This window comes from Aplidium turbinatum, chromosome 9, assembly GCF_918807975.1.
Source record: "Aplidium turbinatum chromosome 9, kaAplTurb1.1, whole genome shotgun sequence".
Classification (NCBI taxonomy): domain Eukaryota; kingdom Metazoa; phylum Chordata; class Ascidiacea; order Aplousobranchia; family Polyclinidae; genus Aplidium; species Aplidium turbinatum.
Genome location: NC_137480.1, coordinates 20,956,634 through 20,981,044, shown reverse-complemented (window position 1 = coordinate 20,981,044; position 24,411 = coordinate 20,956,634). Strand labels below are relative to the sequence as shown.

Below are 24,411 nucleotides of genomic sequence, written 5' to 3'. Positions count from 1 at the left end.
GCAATGGATAAAATGGAAAGACAGTGTGTGGAACCTCTTGTAGGTTAGTAACACAATAAACAATAGCTGTTGAATGTTGACTCCAACAGAAATACTCAGCTATGGACTTTTTGCAACGGTTCTGAATGAGCCTTGGAATTGTTAGCAAAAAGGCCTGTAAACAGCACGATAAGCAGTAGCAATTTTACAAGAATGCCAGTTAAGTGCCCCCAAAAACTTACCCAATCGTATGCCCCACAAAAAAAATGTTTTGTTTTACAGCAAAAGAAAAAGTTGTCAAAATTTCCTAAAGAAATTTCCAGACCCGAAGCTGGGAGTTAGCTCGGATGAGACAAAACTTTTGCCTTTTTTACTTTCTGCAGTGCATGTTTGAAAACGTGCATCCCATTCTTTTCTAAATCCATTGCTGGGCTGCACCAATAGATATTTTTGTAATTCTAAATCATTCTGTATTTGCTTGTAACAACAAAACAAACTCAATCCCAGGCAAAGTTCAAGGTATCGCTTGATGCTTTATTGTAGCCTACAGTGAAAGTACGTAAATTATAACAAGATACTATAAAATAATACTGTAAGATTCATCTCAGCTTTGTGGGCGATTACTGAAAGTTCGACCGACAACTAGAAGGCCTCGGTTCGACTGTCACCGGGACCACGTGTCTGCGTCTTGGCCAGACAGTTAGGCTAATTACATGGTTGAAGGTGAATAAAGTAAATCTTCAACCAATAGGAATAATCCTAAATAAGACAAAATTTATTAACGAATCAAGTGGCAGCATAATTCGTAATTTTGCAGTTATACTGCTGAACATACAATTCAACAAAGAATAGGCATAGCCAATTCAACAGTTCATTAGGCTATTTCTTCGGGTACCATTCCAGTCTAATTGGAATAAAGGGCACAATGCTATCCCGAATCTTCTGCTTGCGGTCAAACGCAGTTAGCAAAGGGGCGGAGGTGGCCTTGCTGGTCGGTGAGGGGAACTCGGTACACTGTACGATTTTTTTTCCCATACGCGTTGCATATCCTGTGAGAGAAAAACGTGTTTTTTTAATTAAAGAAAAAAGAACTAATGAAATGACCTATAGGCCTACTGCTACACTTTGCATGTGGGTCGGCTGATTCAAGATTAAAATAAACATTAAAAGCAGTCGATAAGTAGATTATAGCCTAATTTTATTTTTGAAATCGAAATGTGGTGAGCTACGTTTGTTAAAAAAAAAATTAGAGCTGAACCTGTAGTTAGGTGAAATAGCAAGCAGGTAGCCTACCTTCTCTTGTACTGTAGTAGCAGCGTCTCTTGTAAAGAAACTGGTTATAAGAACAAACTTCTCTAATATAACAAACAAGCTAATAGACTGCATGTAACAAATATAAAGTAAGTTGAAATCTAGGGGTGGGGTTTCTTTTGTTTTTAGACTTGTGTAGTCAACAAGCCTACTTGTTAGAAAAGAAAGAAGAAGTTTTAAAGATTCTTATCTTCTTCGTGCTTACTCCATTGACGCAGCAGTAACTGGTCGGATGACTAAGGCGACTCGTTTGGTGATAACGTACGTCCGGTGCGGTACTTAAAACTTTTTTATCGTAAAATATTACTTTTACTAGTGTAGCAGTTATTTCGCACAACTCTTAGACGGTTCGAAGATGGGCACAAAGATGTTTGCCTTTTATTTTATTCTAATTTGTTTCACTAAGTGTTTGGATTCAGTTAAATCAGTGGTTCTCAAACTTTTTTTTGTTGCGACGCTTCTGGAAAAGTTTTCTGGACGTGCGACGCACCAGCAAATAAAAGTTAATGAGGAAACTTATTATTAAAGTTTTGTTTGTTGATACAACAACAAAAAGCAATGCATATTATTTAATGTGACGTGTGGGCTTCTTTGTTTTTACAAAGTTCATTAAATCATGGGAGAATTTTTGAAATTGCCACCCGCATTTTTCTTTCAGTGTTTATTGGTGATCGAAATTTGCTTTTTATCACCGCCAAGGCAGAAAATTCTGCTTTACATAAATATGACGTGACATATGGGATAATAATTCGTAGTGCTTTCTTCACCAAAGCTGGATAATCGCCATTCATCGAAATCCAGAAATTTGCCGGATTTCCTGAATTAAACATCCTTTTCAGGGAATTGTAACAAGAAAGGTCAATGTAGGCTTCTTTTTCTTGTGCAGTAAAAGACAGTGGAGTAGGTTGGACAAAAGGATCACGAATCCATAATTCGTAGTTTGAAAAAAATTTCGGGAAGTATTTTGCAAATTTCGACTCGAGCTTGGACAAATGTTGCCCAAATATGCTTCACAAATTTGAAGGCAGCGTCATACTTTTCTTTTCAAGCAAATTGGACAAGAAAGTGAAGTATCGAGAGCTTCCAGACAGGTTTGCTATATCTTCCTTCCACAATAGCAGCTTTTTAACGAATGCTGCAATTTTATCTGAAATGTCATTTTTATTCGGCGCTTGCATAGAAATGTTCAGTTTGGCAAAGATATTACACAAGTAAAGTAAGCCAATTTCAATAAGAAATTGTTCTGAGCTAAACAATCTGCAAGTGGATTATTGCTGCAAAAAAGCCTGAAAAGCTATTCTTGCTGCAAAAAAGCCTGAAGTTCATCCACCAATTCGTAAAAGCGTTCAAAGAATTTTCTAAGCGAAAGCCACTTGGATAAAAAATAAAAGAGCAAACTCCGATGCGCTGCATTCATTTCTCCACAAAGTTTTTTGAAAAGTCTTGATTTCAGTGGGCGTGTTATGAAGTTAACAACTTTGATGACAACTGAAACTGCTAACCAAAGGATTAACCTCATCTTTATAAGATAAACTGAATTCAGCTACGAAACGAAACTCTTCTGCGACGCCCTTGGAAAATTGAAACGACGCACCAGGGCGTCGCGACGCACAGTTTGAGAACTACTGAGTTAAATAATGAAAAAACACTTTTGTGTTTCTCTTATGTAATGATATCCTACGATGGCAAAGTTTACACCTGCAATTCTAAACCTATTCAAAAACCAATCACATCTTTCATTTGTTTCAATCAAAAACTACCGTACCTTGCTTAAGGGTCTTGCAGGTTTATTTGGTTTCATCGGCACTGGTGCTGAAATTGACAGCCTACCATTTGCGTCAGAAAGCCGTGAATTCCCATTCAGGTTTGTGATGACGATAGATTGTCGTGGTGTGTTTGAACGTGATGGAATTGGAGTATTTTGATTACTAAACAGCAACTTTGAAATTAGTCTGGGAAAAAAACACTGATAGACTAAACTTAAAAAATCTTAAATTGACTAAAATTGCTGATTCAATTTCAAAATGATCGATACTGTATAGGCCTATAAGCAGACCCGTTGAGAGAATAATTTTCGCCCAGTACCAAAGATATTCTCGGCCACAAATTAAGACACTTTAAAGAAAAACACGCTACACATCCAACAAATACGAAATGGTTTCGTCAAGTTCCAGGGCCCCTTGTAAATGTTTCTAGCCTCTAAAACTATCCCTGGTCCAAAATTATCCACTGGACCTTCCTGTCAATGCTACTGCTTGTAAGCTTGTTAGGTAATTCTTTCTGCTATACCTGAATTTACTATGATTGGCTTGCTGTCCGATTGTCCAACCTTGCAACGCGTTCGAATTGCGCACGCTTTCTCGGTAGATGATGATAGCGAGCAACAGAACAATGGTAAGTGAAAGGATGACAACGGCCACCACCAAACCGGTACCTATTAAAAGTAAAATTTTTGGGTTGGCAACACGTATTGCCCTTTGCGGTTTGAACTGAACTTACACACCATGACGGCACAGAGCAGACAACTAGATGACGTCAAACCGGCAGATTACCGCATGATGGAAGTGATCAAATGAGATAGGGCCGAGTCATAAAGGCGTATATTTCATAGATTGCCAATGAACTGCAAGTTTGGCTTTATACACTTTGCGCGTCTACACAGTAAAATATTAAGAAATTGCGTTGTTTAACTGTACACTTCGAGAATTAACCATCGTCGCTTAAATTAAATATTTATTTTAGATCTCATTTGTTTATTTTTTTCACTTTGTATTTCAGTGGTTAAAAGCCCGCCTCAAGATCAAGGGGCGCTGGTTTGACTTTCACGGTGTGCACTTGAACAACGCATTTTAGCACTACTTTCCATTCAGCGGAACCTAATGTGTAGAATAATTCTCAGGTAACAACACTTCAACAATCGGAAAACTTCACCCTGTCAATCTCTGTAACCAGCCCTGCGGCAAGAGCCTCCACTAGTATGCGAAACTACCAGGAATAACCTATCAAGGCTTTGTCAGTCCGAGGATAAAGATTCAAAACCAACCAGTTGCTTATCAACAAAAAGTTTTGCTTACACAAATCGGTAAATGATCATATACTCACAAGACGTAGTTTCTGAAGAACTTTTTGAATCTGGGTAGAAAGGTGCGGGTATGGATTTATCTCTGATGGGATTTGCTAAAAATGTGAATAGCTTAGTCTCATGTGAGCCGACATTGCTAAATTCAAACGAAAATTCAGCTTAATCACATAGTTTCATGTAGTTCTATAAGTTTAAAAACCCTTTCGCTTGTGCCACAACGAGTTTCAACGTTAACCATATTGTGTCTTACTCTGGATAAAAAATATGTCAGGCTTACTTTATTATTAATTTACAAAAATTGAGATATTTTTTTCCTATATCGTACAAGCGACATTAACGACCAAGTAACAGTGTTACGGTATGCTAATTGTCAATACACAACTTTACGTTTTTGTGAACTCCCAGTACTTTTTTCAACTTCTGTAATATGATGTGACCACTTTTTCACACCACTAGTAACCAAATTACCCATACTCAATCTCACTGTTTTACAAAATGAAAAACATATTCGTTAGGTCAACACTTTTAAAGCGTTTGGTGTGATCTGACATTAAACCTAGAGACCTCACAAAAAAACAGAGAAAACATGAATCATTTCGTCACTGAGCTGGTTATCACTTAGCAGAGAATTCGTTAGCTCACCGTGAAGAGTGAAAACATTTTAATAGAAACCGACAATTCTAATTTTCATCATACCGCACAAATTGTCTTTGCACACATCAGATGGTGTTTCGCAACTGCTGCAAGACTTTCCCAACAAGAATGGTTTTAACATGGTTGCACTACCCTGTGGCCCCAAAACGTGCACGTTGCCCCTGCAATGAAAAATCAGTAAGTGAAATATGTCCCAGCTAGTCTAGTTGTGCCAATTTTAAAGTGTACTTGGTAGAGAACTGTTGTTCACGCTGTGCAAATTTGTTTGCAGAGCAAAAGCCGTCGGCAAGGGCAGTTGAAATCTTTCAGGACTACGATCAGCAACATGTTAAAAATCTGTTGCTTTTGAAGCTTTTTACCACGTCGGAGACCGTAAGAAAATAATAAAATGCTATTTTTGTATGGTTTTGCAGCAGCTAAAGTTTTTTTGCAACAATAATTTTACTTTCGTAATCATACTTGTTAATACCGTGGTAAACTTACGCTGGCGAGTAATTGCAGATGAATAGGTGAGAGTCTGGTTGGTTAAAGTCACTGACGTAATCACACATAGTGAGGGAGCATCCGACCTTGTACGACTCAGCCCACGTCACCTGAGAATAATTGAATCAGTAATTCCTGCTGAGAAATTTAAATCACTGTAAGCACAATGACATTATTGCAATGACCACATCAAGTAAAATAAACTACAAGATAATATAAACTTTACAACCAAAACGATTCAAGCGCTTGGAAAATCGAAGCAAAAATATAAAGCCTGAAATGCAGAAAATAAGATAATGTTTAGCAAACGCGTAGAAAACTGTACTGTTTTATCTTTACTACTGCAAATTGAATAAAGGAAATGCTTTGCTTCATGTTACACGGGATGCGACAGGGGAACAGGTTTTGCATATGCGACAAATAAAATTCCTATTTCTGTCTGTGCTGATGACCAATGATTGCCAGGTCATGACGTTGACTCATAAGACGATAATCACGTGACGTGCGAACGCCAGGTGCAACGTGACGTCATGAATCAAATCGACAACCACAATCACAACGTCACATACAATCACACGTTATTGTGCAATTGATTTGACCAGGGGTCACCAACTGGCGGGCTGCGGCCCGCGGTAGGTATCAGCGTACAAGTAGGCTATAACCAAAAATACTTTTCTTGAGGGGTTAAAGAGCACGAAGGCAAAAAATCCTTTCCGGAAAGCATATTTCGCTTTGCATACGATTCCATCCACCGACCAAACAGATTGTACTGTAGTTCTAGGTGGGGGTTGCTTAAAGTTATTCCAATGCGATGTCCAGCCACACTGTCCCAGTGGTTGATTAAAACGTCTGTTTTCGAATTTCGAAATTGTCTGTGAGCATAGGGTTGCTGACTTTAAGTTTGCAAATGTCATGTAGGCTAAACACTAGTGTGCGTTTCACCGTTAGTGTGTTTCACGAGCATTGTTTTCGTTATGCAAGTTTTTGTTGGCAAAATAGGTCGATGTGCCAACTCAATTTATAATAGAGAAATAAAACATAGTAACTTTAGCGGGTTTAGCATACTTTATTTCACACAAAATATAACATAATTAAATAAAATAAACTCAAACGTTTTCGACACGTACGTGTGTCCTCATCAGGAATTAAATCTGCAATACATAAAATGAAAAATCGTAAGATAAATTTGACTATGCACTGTAACTGTAACGACACTCTGTACTGAAAGCACAAACTGAACAAATGATACGAGAATGATTGCGAGTAAATTATGCGGTGGGAAACAGATCACGTGAGGTGTAGACTACAGGCATTGGACAAAACAAACAATTTTAGTGAAAACCAACCAAATCGACCGCCCATTGCGAAAAAATACTTCATAAAATTATTACATTTAGCCACAGAAGGCATGTTCCTGTACAACAATAGTTTGTTTCAACAGATAGATGGCGTCACCATGGGTTCCCCATTGGGCCCAACACTGGCAAACTTTTTCTTGGCACACATCGAAACCAAAATATTTGAATTTTATCGTGATTTTTATCCCAAACTGTATTTACGTTATGTTGATGATATTTTCGCCATTTTTGATGATGATGAATCGTGCTCAAAATTTTTGAACCTTTTAAATTCGCAACATAAAAATATCAAATTTACACTTGAAAAATCCAATGATACCATCGCTTTTTTAGATGTTGAAATTGAAATTAAAGGCAATTCTTTTGACACCTGGATTTGGCGAAAACCTACCAACACTGGCTTGCTTTTAAATTATAACGCTCTATGCCCTAGGAAATGGAAATCTGGTTTAATCTTGTGTCTGTTATCTCGTGCTCGTTTGGTGTGTTCTGATGATCAGTTGTTTCAGAAAGAAATCAAGAAATTAAAAAACATGTTTTATTTAAATGGATATCCTTTTCACTTTTTCAATAAAGTCTTAAACACCTTCATGGCTGATGAACCAAAAGACGCGCCTGAAGAAGTAGATTTTAGTTATTTCATTAATATACCCTACCTAGGAAAAGATTCAACAATTTTTGCGAAAAACCTAGCTAAACTTATAAAAAAGAAATTTTCATGTGACCTTCATCCTGTGTATAAAACATTTAAAGTGCACCAATATTTTCAATTGAAGTCGCCTACCCCCTTTGCTCTTTCTTCAAATGTTGTGTATAAATTTAGTTGTTTGCGTGACGCAAACCAGACATACATTGGTATGTCAACCAGACATTTGTTGACAAGGGCCGGGGAGCACTTAAACCCAAACCTAACAACTAAAAGTGCAATTAAAGAGCACATCGCCTCTTGTGAAACGTGCACTGACAATGTCTCGATCGACCAATTTAAAATCATCTCTCGAGGCAGATCTGATTTTCAGACTAAGATCATGGAAGCCTTAAGAATCAGACGTAACAATCCATCTCTCAACCGGCAGTTATTCGCCTGTGGCTCATCGTTCCTTTTGTGTGTGTTCTAATTGTTTGTCCAATGCCTGTAGTCTACACCTCACGTGATCTGTTTCCCACCGCATAATTTACTCGCAATCATTCTCGTATCATTTGTTCAGTTTGTGCTTTCAGTCCAGAGTGGATTTCTAGAGTTTTCAAGCTAGAGGAAGGTTGTGAGATTTCTTCTAGTAAGCATAGCCGATTTTTTGCTTGCGAATTGCCCAGAGAAGCAAGTGTTTTGCGCGGTGCAGAACAAGAAGGAAGGTGCAGTTTGAAATACAAATTTGAGCTCTCAATTTTAAACAACTCAACCAAACTGGAGACAGACGACCCAGAAAACAAGAAGGAGACGCCGTCTCTAAAAAGAAAACGAATGCATTCCGAAGAGGAGTACCAAACGGAAAACAATCCAGACGAAAATGGCAACAATACTACTACAGTCATATTGAAATTGAACCAGCCGGGAGAGCAAAAAAAAACATTAAAAATGTATTCGCCGATACTGATCGACCGATGTCTGCAATATCTAATAGGCGAATACAAATCCTGCTCAGCAAGACAAGATGGAGGACTTCAGATAAATGCAAACCCAAGCCAGATAGAGGTTATCCTCAAAACAAAGACACTGACGGATGGAAACACCATCAACATTCCGATCACCGCCTACGCCAAAAGACCACCTGGAGCAAGTGGAGTAATATACAATGTTCCTCTCGGCATGGAGGATGGAGATATTCTTGCGGCGCTGAAGGATGCGAACATAAGGTCGGTTAAAAGGTTTAATAAAAGAAATTCTGAATCGGCTGAACTAATTGCATCTACTACTGTATTATTAATCTTCAATAGCAAATCACTACCAGACTCAATAAAAATAGGTTATCAACGATTTAGAGTCTCGCAATACATTCCAAAACCCTTAAGATGTTACAACTGCAATCGATTTGGACACATAGCAAAATTCTGCAGATCTAAAACCAAATGTCTCCGATGCGGTGATCAACACAAGCATGACGAATGCCCAAGTATAGCAGTAAAATGCTCAAATTGTGGTGGAAATCACGTCGCTATTTCTAAAAACTGCCCCAAGTACTTGAAAGAAAAAGCCATTCAGAAAATGAAAACCACTAAGAACCTAACATATGCTGAAGCCTGCAAGCAGCAAAGAGCTGTAAATACAGAAATGCCAAGTTACGATCTGGACTTCCCTCCTCTTGTAGCAAGCACAACTCAAACAAGCCAATTGAATAAAAATCTATCCTCTAACCAAACTAATGACAATATAAATATAACTCCAGTCACAATGGAAAAACCCGGACCCTCGAAACCAACCAACGTAGGAGACGAGAGCGGCCACTTTATAAATAACCCAATCCTATTTCTTGCATTTTTAGCAGAAGTGATTACAAAGACAACGTTCGCTCAAAGCCAAAATAAAGAAATTGACATTTCTCAAATTATCGCCGATGCAGCAGGTTCTAGAATGGGATTTCTAACAAACTCGGACATGCTAAAATCACTAATAATTTAATGTTCTTCACAGTGTGGCAGTGGAACTGTCGGTCAATTTATAGGAAAATCCCGGAATTGAATCAACTAATAGCAAGCTCACAAACCCCACCGGATATCATTTGCTTACAAGAAACACACCTAACTCCTAAATACTCCCCTAATATTAATGGATATCATCTCTACAGAAAAGACAGACCTGCTCACTTGGGAAAAGGAGGTGGTGTCGGAATCTGCATTAAAAGAAATATCTCCTTTACAGAGCTACCCATCCCGGATGCAGACCCACGGCTGGAAATTATTGCAATTAAAATCGAACACCTAACTGTATGCAGTATATATAACCCACCCACAAACTCATTTGCAGGTGACCAAATAAACTGTATTTTCACTAACCATAATAAATTATTAATTTGCGGTGATTTCAATGCCCACCATGTCATGTGGGGGTGCAACAACAATAATAATAGAGGGAATGCTCTACTTGAAGTAGTTGAAAATCATGACGCAGTAATCCTCAACACCACTGTTCCCACCCACATGTCTTTAAATAAGCCGGAAATCCGATGGAACACTCTAGACCTCACTATTGCTTCTACTTCCCTTGGTCACAAATGCATCACCGATGTCACCAATGAATTTTTGGGTAGTGACCACTGCATAGTCGCTACTACAGTCAATGTTTCTTCCCCAGATAATGCAGAGTTTGTACCATCATGGGCATTCCAAAGAGCTGATTGGGCAAAGTATTCCAAATTATGCCAAGAAAAGCTAAATTCTTCTGTTGTCTCAAATGATATAAATACATTTAACCAAAACTTCTCCGAAACTATCCAACTCTGCGCGTCTATAGCAATTCCTAAAACCAAACCATTCAAATCAAGTGGCGTTCCATGGTGGAATGACAATTGTAAACGAGCAGTAAGGAACAAAAAAATAGCACTACAACGTCTTCATCGTACCAGACACCCAACAGACATCCAAGCCTTTAAGCGCCTCCGGGCAATTGCCAGAAAAACCATCATCCAAGCAAAAAAAGAAAGCTGGAACAATTTCTGCTGTTCCCTCGATAGTAAAACAAAGCTTGACAAAGTGTGGAAAATTATTAAAAAATTTTCAGGCATAAAGGAAACCAAAAGAATTCCCACTCTTGCCACTAAAGCAGAAAGTGATATCAACAAAGCCAACATCCTTGCAGATCAATTTCTCTCAGTTAGCAGCTCAACCAACTATTCAAAAAAATTCCGTGAAAATTCCAGTCTTTCAATTTCGAACAATCTACAATCAAAACTGGCAACCCATTTCTACAATAAATCTTACAATTCACCCCTGCAAATGAACGAGTTGAAGACAGTCCTTAAAGGTAATAAAAACACTGCTGCAGGTGCGGACGGCATTTATTATCAAATGTTATGTCATCTACCCCCTTGCAGTTTGAATATCCTCCTCGACTTGTTTAACTACGTCTGGTCGACAGGTACACTGCCACTCAAATGGAAACATTCAATCATCATTCCAATTCATAAGCCAAACAAACCAACGGGTATACCCTCCTCCTACAGACCAATTTCTTTAACCAGCACCCTTTGCAAAACTATGGAGAAAATAGTAACTAATCGCCTCAGATGGTTTCTAGAACAAAACAATCTACTTCATCTTCAACAGTCTGGATTCAGAAAAAGACGTCGAACGACAGATCATATTATCAGACTCCACGACACCATCCAAAAATCCTTATCTTACGGTGAATCAGTACAAACTGTATTTCTTGACCTTGAGAAAGCTTATGATATGGTCTATCACGACGCAGTCCTCCTAAAACTATATGACCTAGGGATCAAAGGAGCCATGCTATCTTGGATCAAATCTTTCCTGTCAAATCGTACTTTTCAAGTCAAGGTTGTCAAAGCTTTATCTACCACAAGAAAACTAGAAAACGGAATTCCTCAAGGCAGCGTTATTAGTCCATTACTATTCAACGTAGCGATCAACGATCTACCAAACTTAATTACCTCTTCTACAGCACTTTTTGCAGATGACTTCTGTTTTTGGAAAACTGGAGAAGACATCTCAACTCTGACTAATATAATCAAATCTGACTTTTCAAAAACCAAAGACTGGTGTGATAAATGGGGCTTCAAGATCTCCGCAAACAAATCAGCGGTTGTGCTGTTTACAAACAAACGTAAATATGATCCGTGTACACTCGAAATAAAAAATTCGTTAATCCCCATCAAAAAAGACTACAAATACCTTGGAATCACATTTCAGTCAAATGGAAAGTATAGCATCCATGCTAAACATGTTGCAGAAAAATCCAAATCAAGACTAAATGTCCTCCGTGTACTGAAGGGCACAAACTGGGGAGCAGGAAAATCAGCACTGCTTTGCATCTACAGAGCCATAATACGATCGGTTATTGAATATGGTATGGAAGCATATTTTGCCACAAACAAAACCACACTCCAACCAATTCTGACATTACAAAATGAAGCTCTAAGAATATGCTCCAGAGCAATGAAAAGTACCCCAATTTCAAACCTACAACACTACTGCAATGAATTACCCTTGTCACTTAGATACGAGCAACTTTGTCTAAACTACAAAGCCCACATTCTGACATTTTTACGCCACCCAGCACATGACATCCTCGAGGAAAGTTTGCCAAGAAATTTGATCAGCACAAGTAACTACCAACCATTCCATTCCCTCACCGAGACAATAGACACGAATATTACCGTAAACCTCATCCAAGAACCATCTATCCCACCCTGGGAAGTCTATATACCCATAACTGACTACACCCTTGTAACTGAAACCTCCCAGCTTGACCATCCAAATGCCATCTCTGGAATAGTCGCTGAGCACCTCACAAAAAATTACTCAGAATTTCTCAACATATATACAGACGGATCCAAGACCAACACGAAAACCGGATCTTCCTTTTTTGTAAACCGCTATGGAATAAAACGCTGTTTCACAATTAATAGATCCGCATCTGTGTTCAGTGCCGAACTGTTTGCAATAAAGGCTGCACTTATTTGGATAAAAGAGACCAAACAAAGTAAGTCGGTCATCATTAGCGACTGCTTAAGTGCACTACGGACGATTTCAAATCCAACCTGGACAAAACACAGCTTAATCAATGACATACTTCTGCTTCATTCCAGCATTATATCAAATACAACAAAAGTAAAGTTTTTATGGGTTCCTAGTCATGTAGGCATTCCTGGAAACGAAACTGCTGATTTCTTAGCAAAACTTGCTTCAGGAGCCATACCAGCAATACCAACATCAGCCATTACCCCCATCTCCGCAAACACAAAACTCAGCCTAAGTGAAGTCAAAAACCTCACCAAAGATCTAGCTCTGCAAAAATGGAATAATCACTATATAAACAGTACCACAGGCCAACTCTACAAATCTATATATCCTGACATCAAAAGTGCAGGAACAAACAAAGTACCTGACCATCCAACCGTCTTTAGACTCATCACCGGTCACTGCCGTTTAAACCAACACCTCTTCAAGATCGGATGCCACACTTCTGGACTATGCGACACATGTATGAGCCCTGAGACTGTGAATCATTTTCTATCTCATTGCAGTAAATATGCAACTCAAAGGAAGTGTCTTGAACAAAATCTGAGCACGTATGGAATAAACATATCGGTGAAAAATTTTGCTGAAAATCGTCCAACTACTACACATCTGCTGGCTTTTATAAACTCCTGCAATAAGCTTATTTAAATTATTATTTTAATCACTGTAATCGTCCATGTTGTACTGTAGTGCACCCGTGTCGTGTCTGCTCCCAGCCAGAGATCGATCGTTTTTTACATTGATTCAGCGTCTTTGGACATTGAATCGGTGTGGAAGGCGATTGATTTGCTGGCTGGGCTTTCCTTATTTTGTTTCAGTTTGTAACACCAAGCGTGCAATTCCAAAAAAGTACCTGCCTTTCGTGGGCCTAACCTCCTACAAGAATTTCTTTTCCACTAATGATGTATGTAAACTACTGTATCGTATTATGTTGTGTTGTGTCGTATTGCACCCTTCACTATGCCCTGTTGTGCTCTAACTGTGCTAAATAGCTATTATAATAATGAATGTCGCTAAAAGACCTTAGATGTTGTAAAGCGACATAAAACAAACCATAACAATCAATCAATCAATCAATCAGTCCAGAGTGTCGTTACAGTTACAGTGCATAGTCAAATTTATCTTACGATTTTTCATTTTATGTATTGCAGATTTAATTCCTGATGAGGACACACGTACGTGTCGAAAACGTTTGAGTTTATTTTATTTAATTATGTTATATTTTGTGTGAAATAAAGTATGCTAAACCCGCTAAAGTTACTATGTTTTATTTCTCTATGGTTCAACAAAGCAAACTCTCTACCAAAGCTTTATCAATTCATAATAAATTGGCAAAATATTATATATAAATTTAAAGACTTTTTCTGATTGTATAATGCTTAGTCCTGTAAATTTTTTTTTTTTAAAGAAATATGGAACGCTTCACGATTTTGCGTGTCATCCTTGCGCAGGGACCATGCTAATCTTCTCTGTATCGTTCCAATTTTAGTATATGTACTGCCGAAGCAAGTACTGCAAAATGTTGTTAATCAACAAATTCTTGCCACGCTGATAAGCACCGCAAGTGACAGTTGTCTATAATAAAAGAAAGACGGTTTTATAGACTCTCACAAAAAGGATGAAAAACCAACTCATTGCTTGTTTAGAGGGAAAACTGTTCATGAATTACGATAGAATTACGATTTTTCGGTGACTTCCACAAGCGTTTGTTTCATGGTGCCTGGTTTCTTTCTCCCTGTTATTGGAACCTATTTTTCGCTGATATGTTTGCAGGTCACTATTGTTGCCTGTATTGCGGTGTGTCAAACATTTCCTTGTTTACTGAAATTGTTAATTGCAAGATATCTTTTGTGAAGCGAAGTGGCAACACCACTCTTGCTTGGCGATGAATATTCTGATGAAACCGCTTGCCTCGCTATAAGTGCGCAAAACAAGTGGCCTCGTTTATTAGGCATTGTTAAAAAAGTCAAAAGTGTTGTAAAAGGAGCTTGGCCTGGCAGTAGCGTTGTTAGATTAATTTTGTTGCTGCGGTATTCTAACATAAATATGAACAACATGTAACGCTGGATACTGGGTACGAAATGCGTTCTTTTCTAGCATAAGAGTCAACCTACCTAACATTTTATTAGTGCGCCCGCCACAGCTCTCCTTAGTGCCAAAGTGGCCCGCATGCAAAAAAGGTTGGTGACCCCTGGATTTGACGATTACAATGCATTGTCGCGACCAATGCCAAAACGGAACGTTCGCCACGAGCAATTATTTTTTGCTAAGATTGGCTACTGTAGCCAGGTGAAAGCAAGGGTGTATTGGCAGTTTTAAAGGTATACCAGAGTTTTGCTAAGTATGAAAAAACATAGTGCTGGTTTCATTACTGTTGATAACCACTAAAAATTACAGCTGTTGACGCAAATCAGGAAGCTTATAAAATTAAAAAAAAAAACTGGCAAGCTTGCAAATAAGGCTTTTCACCATTATTCTACAGTCTATAGACACAGAGCCTTTCAAGCTTTTTTGGTTTGTGCTTCAACACAAAGATGAGCAAAATGATATCATGGAATTAGAATTCATGCTGTACTGTTGGCAAACCAATTGCAGTAGTACACAAATACCTGCGTGTAGTGACCACATTTCTTCTTTTCTTTACATGTGAGGGTTGCATAGTCAAAGTCTTTCTTTTCGTCGAACCACATCTGTATGGCTCTTGTGGCTCCAAAATTGGCAGCAGGAGATCTTGACACGTATATGTTCTCACCAATGCTGCAAACGTAAGGTTTATTTTATAAAAATCTACGTAGCATTTGACATCAGTAGGCCTAGTCATTGCCAGTAGCTCTGATTTGAGGGGGAGCAGTTGGTCACGTGTATGTCACGTGGTCACAATTCAAACCTTTTTCAAAGGAATAAATTATTGAAATTGTTCTGTTGTCTTCAAAACAAAAAGTTTTTAAATTTAAATTCAATAACAAACCAAAACTTTCAATTTCAACTTTGATAGAAATCTAGATTTAATATTAATAGTCAAATAGAACAGGTGAGTGGTAAACGTAAATCATTGTTGGACTAAAAAATATGGAAAAAATGTGGAAAATCAAAATCACAAATTCGTGTTTGTTTTTCTGCTATTCCTGCCGGAATATCAAGTTTGTGCTTATCTAAACAGGTCCAGATATCGCATTGAGAAAAAATGACAGTGAATAAACTGTTACGTTGTTTATTTTATTCCATTAGGTCTATTATTAAATTTCGTTTAGTGTTTCACAAGGTTGTTTCCATGCATAAAGTGTTCAATGGCTCAAGAACACTTGAAAACATAAGCCATGTTTTAGAAATAGCATTTCGAATATACCCACCCGTCTGTCTCTAACTCTCTCTTTTAAATTGTCGGAAACACATGATTGGCTGAAATATTGCACTGATGGTGCAGACGAACACTAGCACATAAATTTCTGCCTTGTAAGTAAGAACAGTTCAACAGTTCAATGAAGTTTTTTTCATTAAAGTAACGTCAAATTTAAGAGTTAACTACTTTGCATTTTAGTTTATCAACTTTTACTGCGACTCGCCTGTTTTGGAACTTGGAATGTTTTCCTTCTGTGTTGTGAGAAAATTGGCATTTTGTTCCATAATTTTGAGAAATCAAGGCAAGTTCGTCATCCCAAGTCTGTAAAATATTCGAAGCGACGTCTTAGTTCGGTTATCACAGAAATACATCTTACCTACAGGTCTAAATTGTTTAGACTGGTCAAATTAAATAAATTTCCACATTGTGAATCATTACTATTCAAAATGTTTTCGATGAAATGCAACTTACATTCGCTGTGAATATGACAAGAAAATAAAACGAGCACCAAAGTATTTCAAATGTTATAATTATTGACCGTTTGACTACAGTTAACTATTGACAATTGTTTTAATAAGCACGTTTTTTGCGTTTCGAAAAAACTACATCGATGAAGAAGTTCATTTTTCTTTGACTTAAAATACATTATTAATATAGCAAATTTGTACAATGATTTCCTAAAACATATTATTTCGTTATCTCTTTGCATGTGCATGCGGCTCTTTTATCTCTGCGCTCTGGCTCACGTGATACTTTTTTGTACTATAGTTCGTGTCACAGTTAAACTATTGTAGTGCAATAATCAAAATCCGAATAGTTGCGACAAGGAGGTGCAACATTTTACCTTTGTAGCTACGGTTTGCTTTGCAGCTAGTAATGGTAATTTGTGGCTAGTCAGTATAACTAAATATTGTAGCTAAATATTTAATTTCAGCATTACTTGAATAGATTTGTATCGATTAAACATCAATAATAGCTAAATGCAAGAAGAGAACAACTCGAATAAAACGCTTTCCTGTAAGTAAGCGTTAGGTTTTTGCTGTAAGCAGTCAATTAGATGGTGCGGCTCAGAGCAGGTTTTAGTTTGATGGAAATGAGACCAAATGGCTCTTTCAATGCTAAAGGTTGCCGACCCGTGTAGGTAGGCTAATGTTTGGTGTTTTTTTTTTTAATGTTTGGGTGGCAGCTGACTTTGGTGACTTTTTGGTCTTTTAATACCATCCGTGTTAGCTCAGTGGTTACGCGCTAGGCTCAAAATCACGGCGCAAGTTCAACTCTCAGGGTGTGCGCTTGAGCAACGCATTTTCAGGACTGCTCTCCATTCAGCGGCACCTAGTGAATGGAATAATTCCCCGGCAACAAGACTTCAACAATCGGAAAACTTCACTCTGTCAATCTCGGTAATCGGCCCTGCGTCAAGAGCCTCTACAAGTATGCGAAACTACCAAACAGTGGTTTTCAACCTTTTTGGTAGAACGGAACCCAATGAAACATTCCAAAAGCTCGAGAAACCCCTGTTCAATAATTTAATTGTCTGATGCAAAAAACATCGTTTAATTAATAAGAACTCCTATTGAAGCGAAGAAGACATGTCGACGAAATTTGGCGGGAAAGAAGAAATTTAAAGGTAATCGCACCACAAGAAAACAACGAAAATTCGAGATCGCAGCAAGCGTGTTAAAGTGTAGCAAATTTATTAATAGTGGCAGACCTAATCAATATTTGATTATATTTAAACAATATGCATATAATAATAAAATAGACTCTCAGATTTGAATGCAAACTTGCGGAACCCCTAGCCTTACTGGCGGAACCTCAGGGTTTCGCGGAACCCTGGTTGAAAACCACTGTACCAGAATAATCAAGGCTTTGTCAGTCCGAGGATAAAGCTTCAAAACCAACCAACCGTGTTGAGCGAATTATTTGTGTTTTTTATAATTTTGTTTTTTTGCCAACAATCCAAACAAACTGAACTGATCTCCACCAAAATAAAACACGACTTTTATTTGTAATTACTGTTTTGCAGGTGGATTTGTCATATTTTGTTCAAACAAAGTATTTCTCATACCTATGTCTTATTCTATTTGAATAAGTGTTGCGTCTGATGATTGTTAGGCCATCTAGCATGAAATCTTAAGTAGAGTATGACTTAGCCAGTTGGTTTTTCTATAACTACGTCAAAAGACTGCGTAATATTCATAGATCATTATTACGTACCATGTAGCGCATGTTGGAAGAAGAAACCGAAGCTCGCAATTTGTTGTGTACATCAACTATTTCTTCAATCTGCAGCGAAGCTAGCGGAAGTTTCTTTGGTCCACTTCCTCGCTTTATCTGTTGAACAATAAACAAAGATAAATAATATAGTACTGATGGGATTAAATTTGTTGAGGGGGCGAAGGTGATAGAGGGCCAGGGAGCAATCCCCTTTGCAGTGGGAGGGAAGGGTCCCATACTTGATTCAAGTGTCGGGTATGAGAAGATAAGGTTCTCATTGTACTTTAAGCCTTCGGCACTAAGGAGAGTAGGGTGGCCTGTTCCTTTCTCTCGGCCGCCTTTACTTCAGCAACTATACGCCCACCTAATTTATTACACCCTGGGTAGAGGTGAGCGGTGTTTTTCAACAACCAGCTGAAGCCGGGCGTCGAACCAGGTTTGCATAAATGGAAAGCCAACGCCTTATCCGTTGCGCCATCCCACCATCCTCTTCAGGCGAATGTAAATTGGAAATACTTGGTTCCTTTCTTTCTTATCTGTGACTTTCCGATTATCCATCAAAATTGGGCTCGTTTTAGCGATATCACAGTTACTTTATCACAAACACTTCTACTGTACGAAAAATAGATATACCATAGCATTTTTATTTATTTGTCTAAACTGTTGACCAGGTCATGTTTGACTCTCTGACCTGCACAACACCAAACGGAATGCACTGTCTAACTGCACTGGATGAAGTTATCCTGACAAGACTTTTCACCACATGCTCTGAACTTTGATAAATGTGTCTCATTCATGATTGGAAATAGAGAAAGAGCTACTGGCCATCAGGGCCTATGAGAGGGGGGTACGGAGGGTACGGCGTACCCTTGAGGGCCCAGGCCTGTGTTTGTTGGGGGGCCCGAAAGTGTGTTTTATAATTTACGCGCAAAAATGTTTGGTTAAAACCATCTTAATCGACTGATTTCCATTTTTGTAGTTAGTATCTTTTTCGTCCCGGACGCGTTAATGACGAAAAATAAAATGATTGATTGATTGATTGATTGATTGAAGTGACTTTTCTCGTTAACCTCTGCTACTGCTAGTGCTGGGCATGTGGTGAATGCAAAAGTTAATCAAGAAAGGTTAGGATTGGTCAGATGATTAACTTGATTATGTTTTACCAAGATGTTATATGTTTGAGCCTTGGTAGAGAGCTTGGCTTTGTAGGCTACCAGATACAAATAACACTCTGTAACGTTAATGGATTTAACATTAAACACACAAAAAAACGTGAAAAAACTACTAAATCCAACGTTTTCGACATGACATAGGCTACCGGTAGTGTCCTCTTCAAAAATAATTATAAGCTACATCTAAGAGAAATAAAAAAAATGAATTTAAAAATTTTACATTAAAGATGTAGCCTACAATAAGCGACACCTCTCAACAGCAGTTCAGCACCATCAATTTATTTTATTTTATTTATTTATTTGCAAATTTTTAACAGTCATCACACAAAATATCAGACTAACACAACATCAAGCAGGCTACATCAAACAACGTACAAAATACTGTTGTAGTGAATATAAAATGTAGAGTGAAAATAGTAATCAGAAGACATAATATTGCGCAAAAGTGGATTAATTGATCTTTTACAACGTTCTACAAATGCATAGCAATTTTTTCTTAATAGAGCATCAAATGTTAACACGTCGTTCTGTACCTGATACACTCTAGCACTGTCGCATCTCGACACCTTGTGGATAATTCTGTACGAGTCGTTGTAAGCAACTCGTATGCGATTTAAAGTAGAAGTTTTATAGTTGCACCATAGCTGCGAACCATACATTGGCATACAATATGATTGGTACATTACATTTTTAACTTCGGTAGAGCAATTTCCAAACTTGGACCTAAGCTGATTGGCAGCGACATAAAGAGATCGCACTTGCCTTTTAATATCCGCGTCATCACTGATGGTATCATCAATCAGTAGGCTATACCTAAATATTTCACTTGTCTAACAAATTTAATTTGTGTATTGTACAGCCGCATGCATGGAGAAGTCAAAACTTTAAATTTGCGACACTGATGGACCAATCCAACAGTTTTGTTACAGTTGAAAAGAATGTCATGTCTAGAAGCATAGGATTCACAGACATCAATGAGTTTTTGGGTACCTTTAGCACTTGGACTAAATACACACAAGTCATCTGCAAACATTAGGTGATTCAAGTGAGATGAACCAGTATTACATCCAACATCTAGGGAATTCAATTCAGTCGATAAGTAACTGACACACGAATTCAATGCAGGATATACAGAAATTGGCGAAGGTCAGATCACATAGACCTATGCACAACACAAAATAATAGTTTTGTTGCAGCCTGATACTATTATTGCGCACAGATGTCCAATTCTGCAGTAAAATGTTGTGTGGTGTGCAATACGCCAAAGCAAACATCACACTTTTTGCCCAAGACAAAGGGGGCCCGGAGTGAGAGAGGGGCCCGGAATGACTCTTCGTACCCCTAGTGAAAATTTCTCTCAGAGGCCCTGCTGGCCATGTTAAAAGTGTTAATCTGATTGTTTTATTCCAAAGCAAACCAATAGACTGTCTTTTTGACTTGACGTGTTCAAGCTATCAAATAGATTTTGAACCACAATTTTCGATTGCACATTATCTTTGAAAACTCACTGTAAGTCAAACCTGTTTTTTCTTATGGGTGATGCACTGTTGCTACATTGTTATAGCTTAGTTATGTCCTAACCGAAATTCAAGTTTTTGTAATCCATGACTTATCCCTGATTGATGAAACCGAGATTGAGCAGATAGGAATACAAGCAAGAAAATGCACATGTCCACCTTCAAGCATGTCATTAATGTCTTGTCAAAAAACAACCACGTGTTTCCTATAGGTGTCGAACCAACGACCTTTCGAATGCCGACCAAGCAATCTCACCACTCAACTGCGCAGGTGCAATTTAAAAAAATATTTTTTGCTAAATGCTTAAATTACCTGTACTTCTAAAAGCTTTAGTTGGGTAGCGTTTTACACTTGCAGTAAAACTGTTGTAAAATAGCATCCTTAGCAGCAATCCAACAAAATGTTATTGTTTTTATGCGTGTAGGAAATCATAACGTTTTACACAAGTCTTCTTACAAGATATCATGTGATATATGTTGATGTGAGGTTTACGAAGGAAACTGTTCTGTCCCATCAACCTACCAGTGGTATTCTTCTGAGACCATCCTTCAAACAGCCATTTCCGAGTTTCAAATTTACTGTTCATGTGACCTTTTCAATGTCAGAAAAAGAGTTGAATACTCCAAGCGCAGATGTTGTAATGGTGAATTGACAGGCGTTTATAAAAGTTTCAGCAGGCCAAATACTGTCCAAGATTAAATGAACTTGATACGTTTCCACCAACGAATAGTGTTAAATATAGCAACGCCATGCGATCGGTGTCGTTTCTCATGATATGTCAATTGTCGGGGATGTGCAGACCCAGACAGCTTAATCAGTCGTTTTTTTGCATTGATTTAACTTCTGCTGACGTTAAATCAATGCAAAATACGACTGATTTTCTGTTTGGAGAGGAAGCGATCAAGTTGAGTCGCTGACAGGGATCTAACCAGAACTTTATGACACCCCGGTTCAATTTATCGATCAATCTTCAGTCACTTCCACTCAATTGTCAACGAAATGGAAGCAGTGATTTCAGATGAAAAGGCAGTTCGATGTTTTTAAATGCTTAGCGTGAGCAAAGCATTCGCGTGGTGCGACAGAATAACATTTACGCTAATCAGCTATTTGCTTCATACAAATATTGTAAAATTATTGGAAACAATTTGTTTCACTGAAACGAAATCACGACAAAGAATTTGGTGTCGAAATGAAACAAACTAGCATTGTTTACGATTTGGTATTGTAAAAATGCTGTTTTACACAAAATACACGATTGTTTCTTTTAAAAAACATTTTACTCATGGCGATCTATACTAGGCCTACTGGCTTTTCCAACGTGGCAACAGCCAAATAATGTGGGGGCCTATACGGAAATTCAATTTACCAACTGAGATAAGTGTTACAACATATAATCAGCAATTTTCATTGGTCAAGTAATGTTTTTTAGCCTAAAAACTGTAAATACAGTGCTAAAACGTAATTAAGATGTAATACTGTATTATTAAATAAGTGGCAAGAAAGCAGGACAATAGCTACATGTTAAGAATACCATGAGAATCAAGATATCAACAGAATCAAGGTACACGAAATCAAGAGTGACCCAACTTTCAAAACACTCAATCCAGAAGTATTTGTTTGTTAGTAATAATTCATGCAAAGACGTCTTTTTTACGCCTAATACCTGTTAGTTGCCAAAACTTAATAGGCCCCCACATTATTTGGCTGTTGCCACGTTGGGAAGGCCAGTAGTATAGATCGCCATGATTTTACTGCAATCCTAAAGTATTTAACATCGCTATCCAAAACGTAATCACGTTGTGATAATGTGTTCGCAGATATCACTTACGTAAAAAACATTGCAGCTGTAGCCTATTAGCTTGAGCATTGATTTCACTTGCATGATGTAACGTGAAAAAAAAGCGTGATGTTTGCGACACGTTTTTACGTTCGTTTGAACGTCGTTTTTTCATAACAAAATCTTTCCGTTGTAAAGCTAAAACTGTAATCAAGTAATGAGTTCTCAAAACCAGTAGCAGCCCACACAGCAAAACCCGTCATTTTTACATTGATTCAACGTCTGCAGACGTGGAATCAATGTAAAAATGACGGGTTTTGCCCTCTGGGAAATCAATGATGGGGGACGAAGGCTTACCCGAGAGCTAAAGGATGTAGAAATTAATAGAAACATAAGCATCAACATCCAGCATGTGCTGTAGTAACAGGTCATACGCATTATTAGAATTGCAGTCGACGGAAAATCTAAAGATAAAAAACAACATAAAGTGTGATTTAGAGCAGTAAAACAACACTGCAGTTAAAGCATAGTAAAATAATTATTGCAAATAAAAAGAGTAATAAATTCAGCTTGAACAAATCATTTCATAGTTACGCTAAGCCAGTAGTTTTCAACCTTTTTGCTTTGGCAGACCCCTTTTGGTGCCTTCTAAGCGGTCGCATATCCCTACAAAATTTCTATCGGAAACTTTGGTAGGCTACCTCGCGTCTCCTAATGGAATCAACTGCTTCATAAGTTTCGAAGCGACACATTTAGAAGAATTTGCTGACCTCATGACGTACTTATGGCGGTTGATGACATAGACGAAGTAATGTTAATGTTATGAGCTATATTCTATAGGCACACATTTAATGTTTTGTGAAAAATTAGGCTATCTATCAGAGTCATGGCAAATCTGTGTGTGCTGATAGACTGCTGACAAACGTTAGTATTTCTAAGGTAAGCAGGGATCAACAATCTGCTGTTTAAAAAGAATTAAGTTAAATCATAGGCAATCATAGCCTTATTAGATTTAACTCATTTATATGATTTTTTTTTAGTTACGAAATCAAACCTTTGTGCGATGTCCTTTGAAATTTCAAACAACGCACCAGTGCGTTGCGACCTACAGTTTAAGTATCACTGTAGTACACCAATAAAGCGCAACCAACTTTTAAGTTTTTTATTTTATTTATTAATCATGCTACAAACTCGGAAACTTTCACGGACCCGTTGAAATCGCTTTGCGGACCCTTTGGGGTCCGCGGACCCCCGATTGAGAACCACTGCTCTAAGCATTGCTCGTCGAGGCTACGGTATCGCAAAATTCACTTGTTATTGAAAGTCTTCAAACAAAATAAACCTTTTCGAACAGAATGAAAACCTTGCATTTCCTATATTTCTGAACAATATTTGACAGACAATATGTTTAATTGCTTCCTACACATTTTTCTAGCAGTTTAAACAAGATAATTTTTTTCTTTGCTGGTTTGTTTCTTGCTTGTGGTTCATCACTCTAAAGCATAACCTGCTTTGTACTCCTTTACCACATTTTCCCTCGTCGCTTTTCTTTGAATGGCTATTTCTACTTTCACGTGAATATAAAAGGTTTCCAAGTTTTTAACGATCGGCTCACGAAGACCTAGCCTAAACAGCAAAATGCTTTCTTGAATAGCCCTGGTGTTGTGTTACATTTAGGCTACATAATGCTGAGGAAGCAGCTTGCAATAGGAAGTGACTACGTCATACGGTTAAGGGTTACGTGTTGAGAACAAAACAAAAAGAAAAACATTTCCGAAAATAATAGGAGACACTCATAAAAAATATGCAAGAGCAAAAGAACA

At 37.9% G+C, this 24,411-nt stretch overlaps 1 protein-coding gene and 1 non-coding gene across 2 annotated transcripts; both read right to left on the bottom strand.

Annotated features, from left to right (window-relative positions):
* Positions 1-738: 738 nt before the first annotated feature.
* On the bottom strand, positions 739-23,034 carry LOC145777671 (GLIPR1-like protein 1). The gene is made up of 10 exons (XM_082589103.1): positions 22,946-23,034; positions 18,122-18,238; positions 16,128-16,225; positions 15,174-15,321; positions 5,510-5,619; positions 5,069-5,187; positions 4,393-4,467; positions 3,580-3,724; positions 3,056-3,218; positions 739-1,028 (listed from the first exon to the last, which is right to left on the bottom strand). Exons 1-10 carry the CDS (start codon positions 23,024-23,026, stop codon positions 942-944), a joined length of 1,143 nt encoding a protein of 380 aa, XP_082445229.1. The 5' UTR covers positions 23,027-23,034; the 3' UTR covers positions 739-941.
* On the bottom strand, positions 13,971-14,077 carry LOC145777806 (U6 spliceosomal RNA). Its single transcript, XR_014290379.1, has one exon. It is a non-coding gene; the product is annotated as a U6 spliceosomal RNA (small nuclear RNA).
* Positions 23,035-24,411: the final 1,377 nt, after the last annotated feature.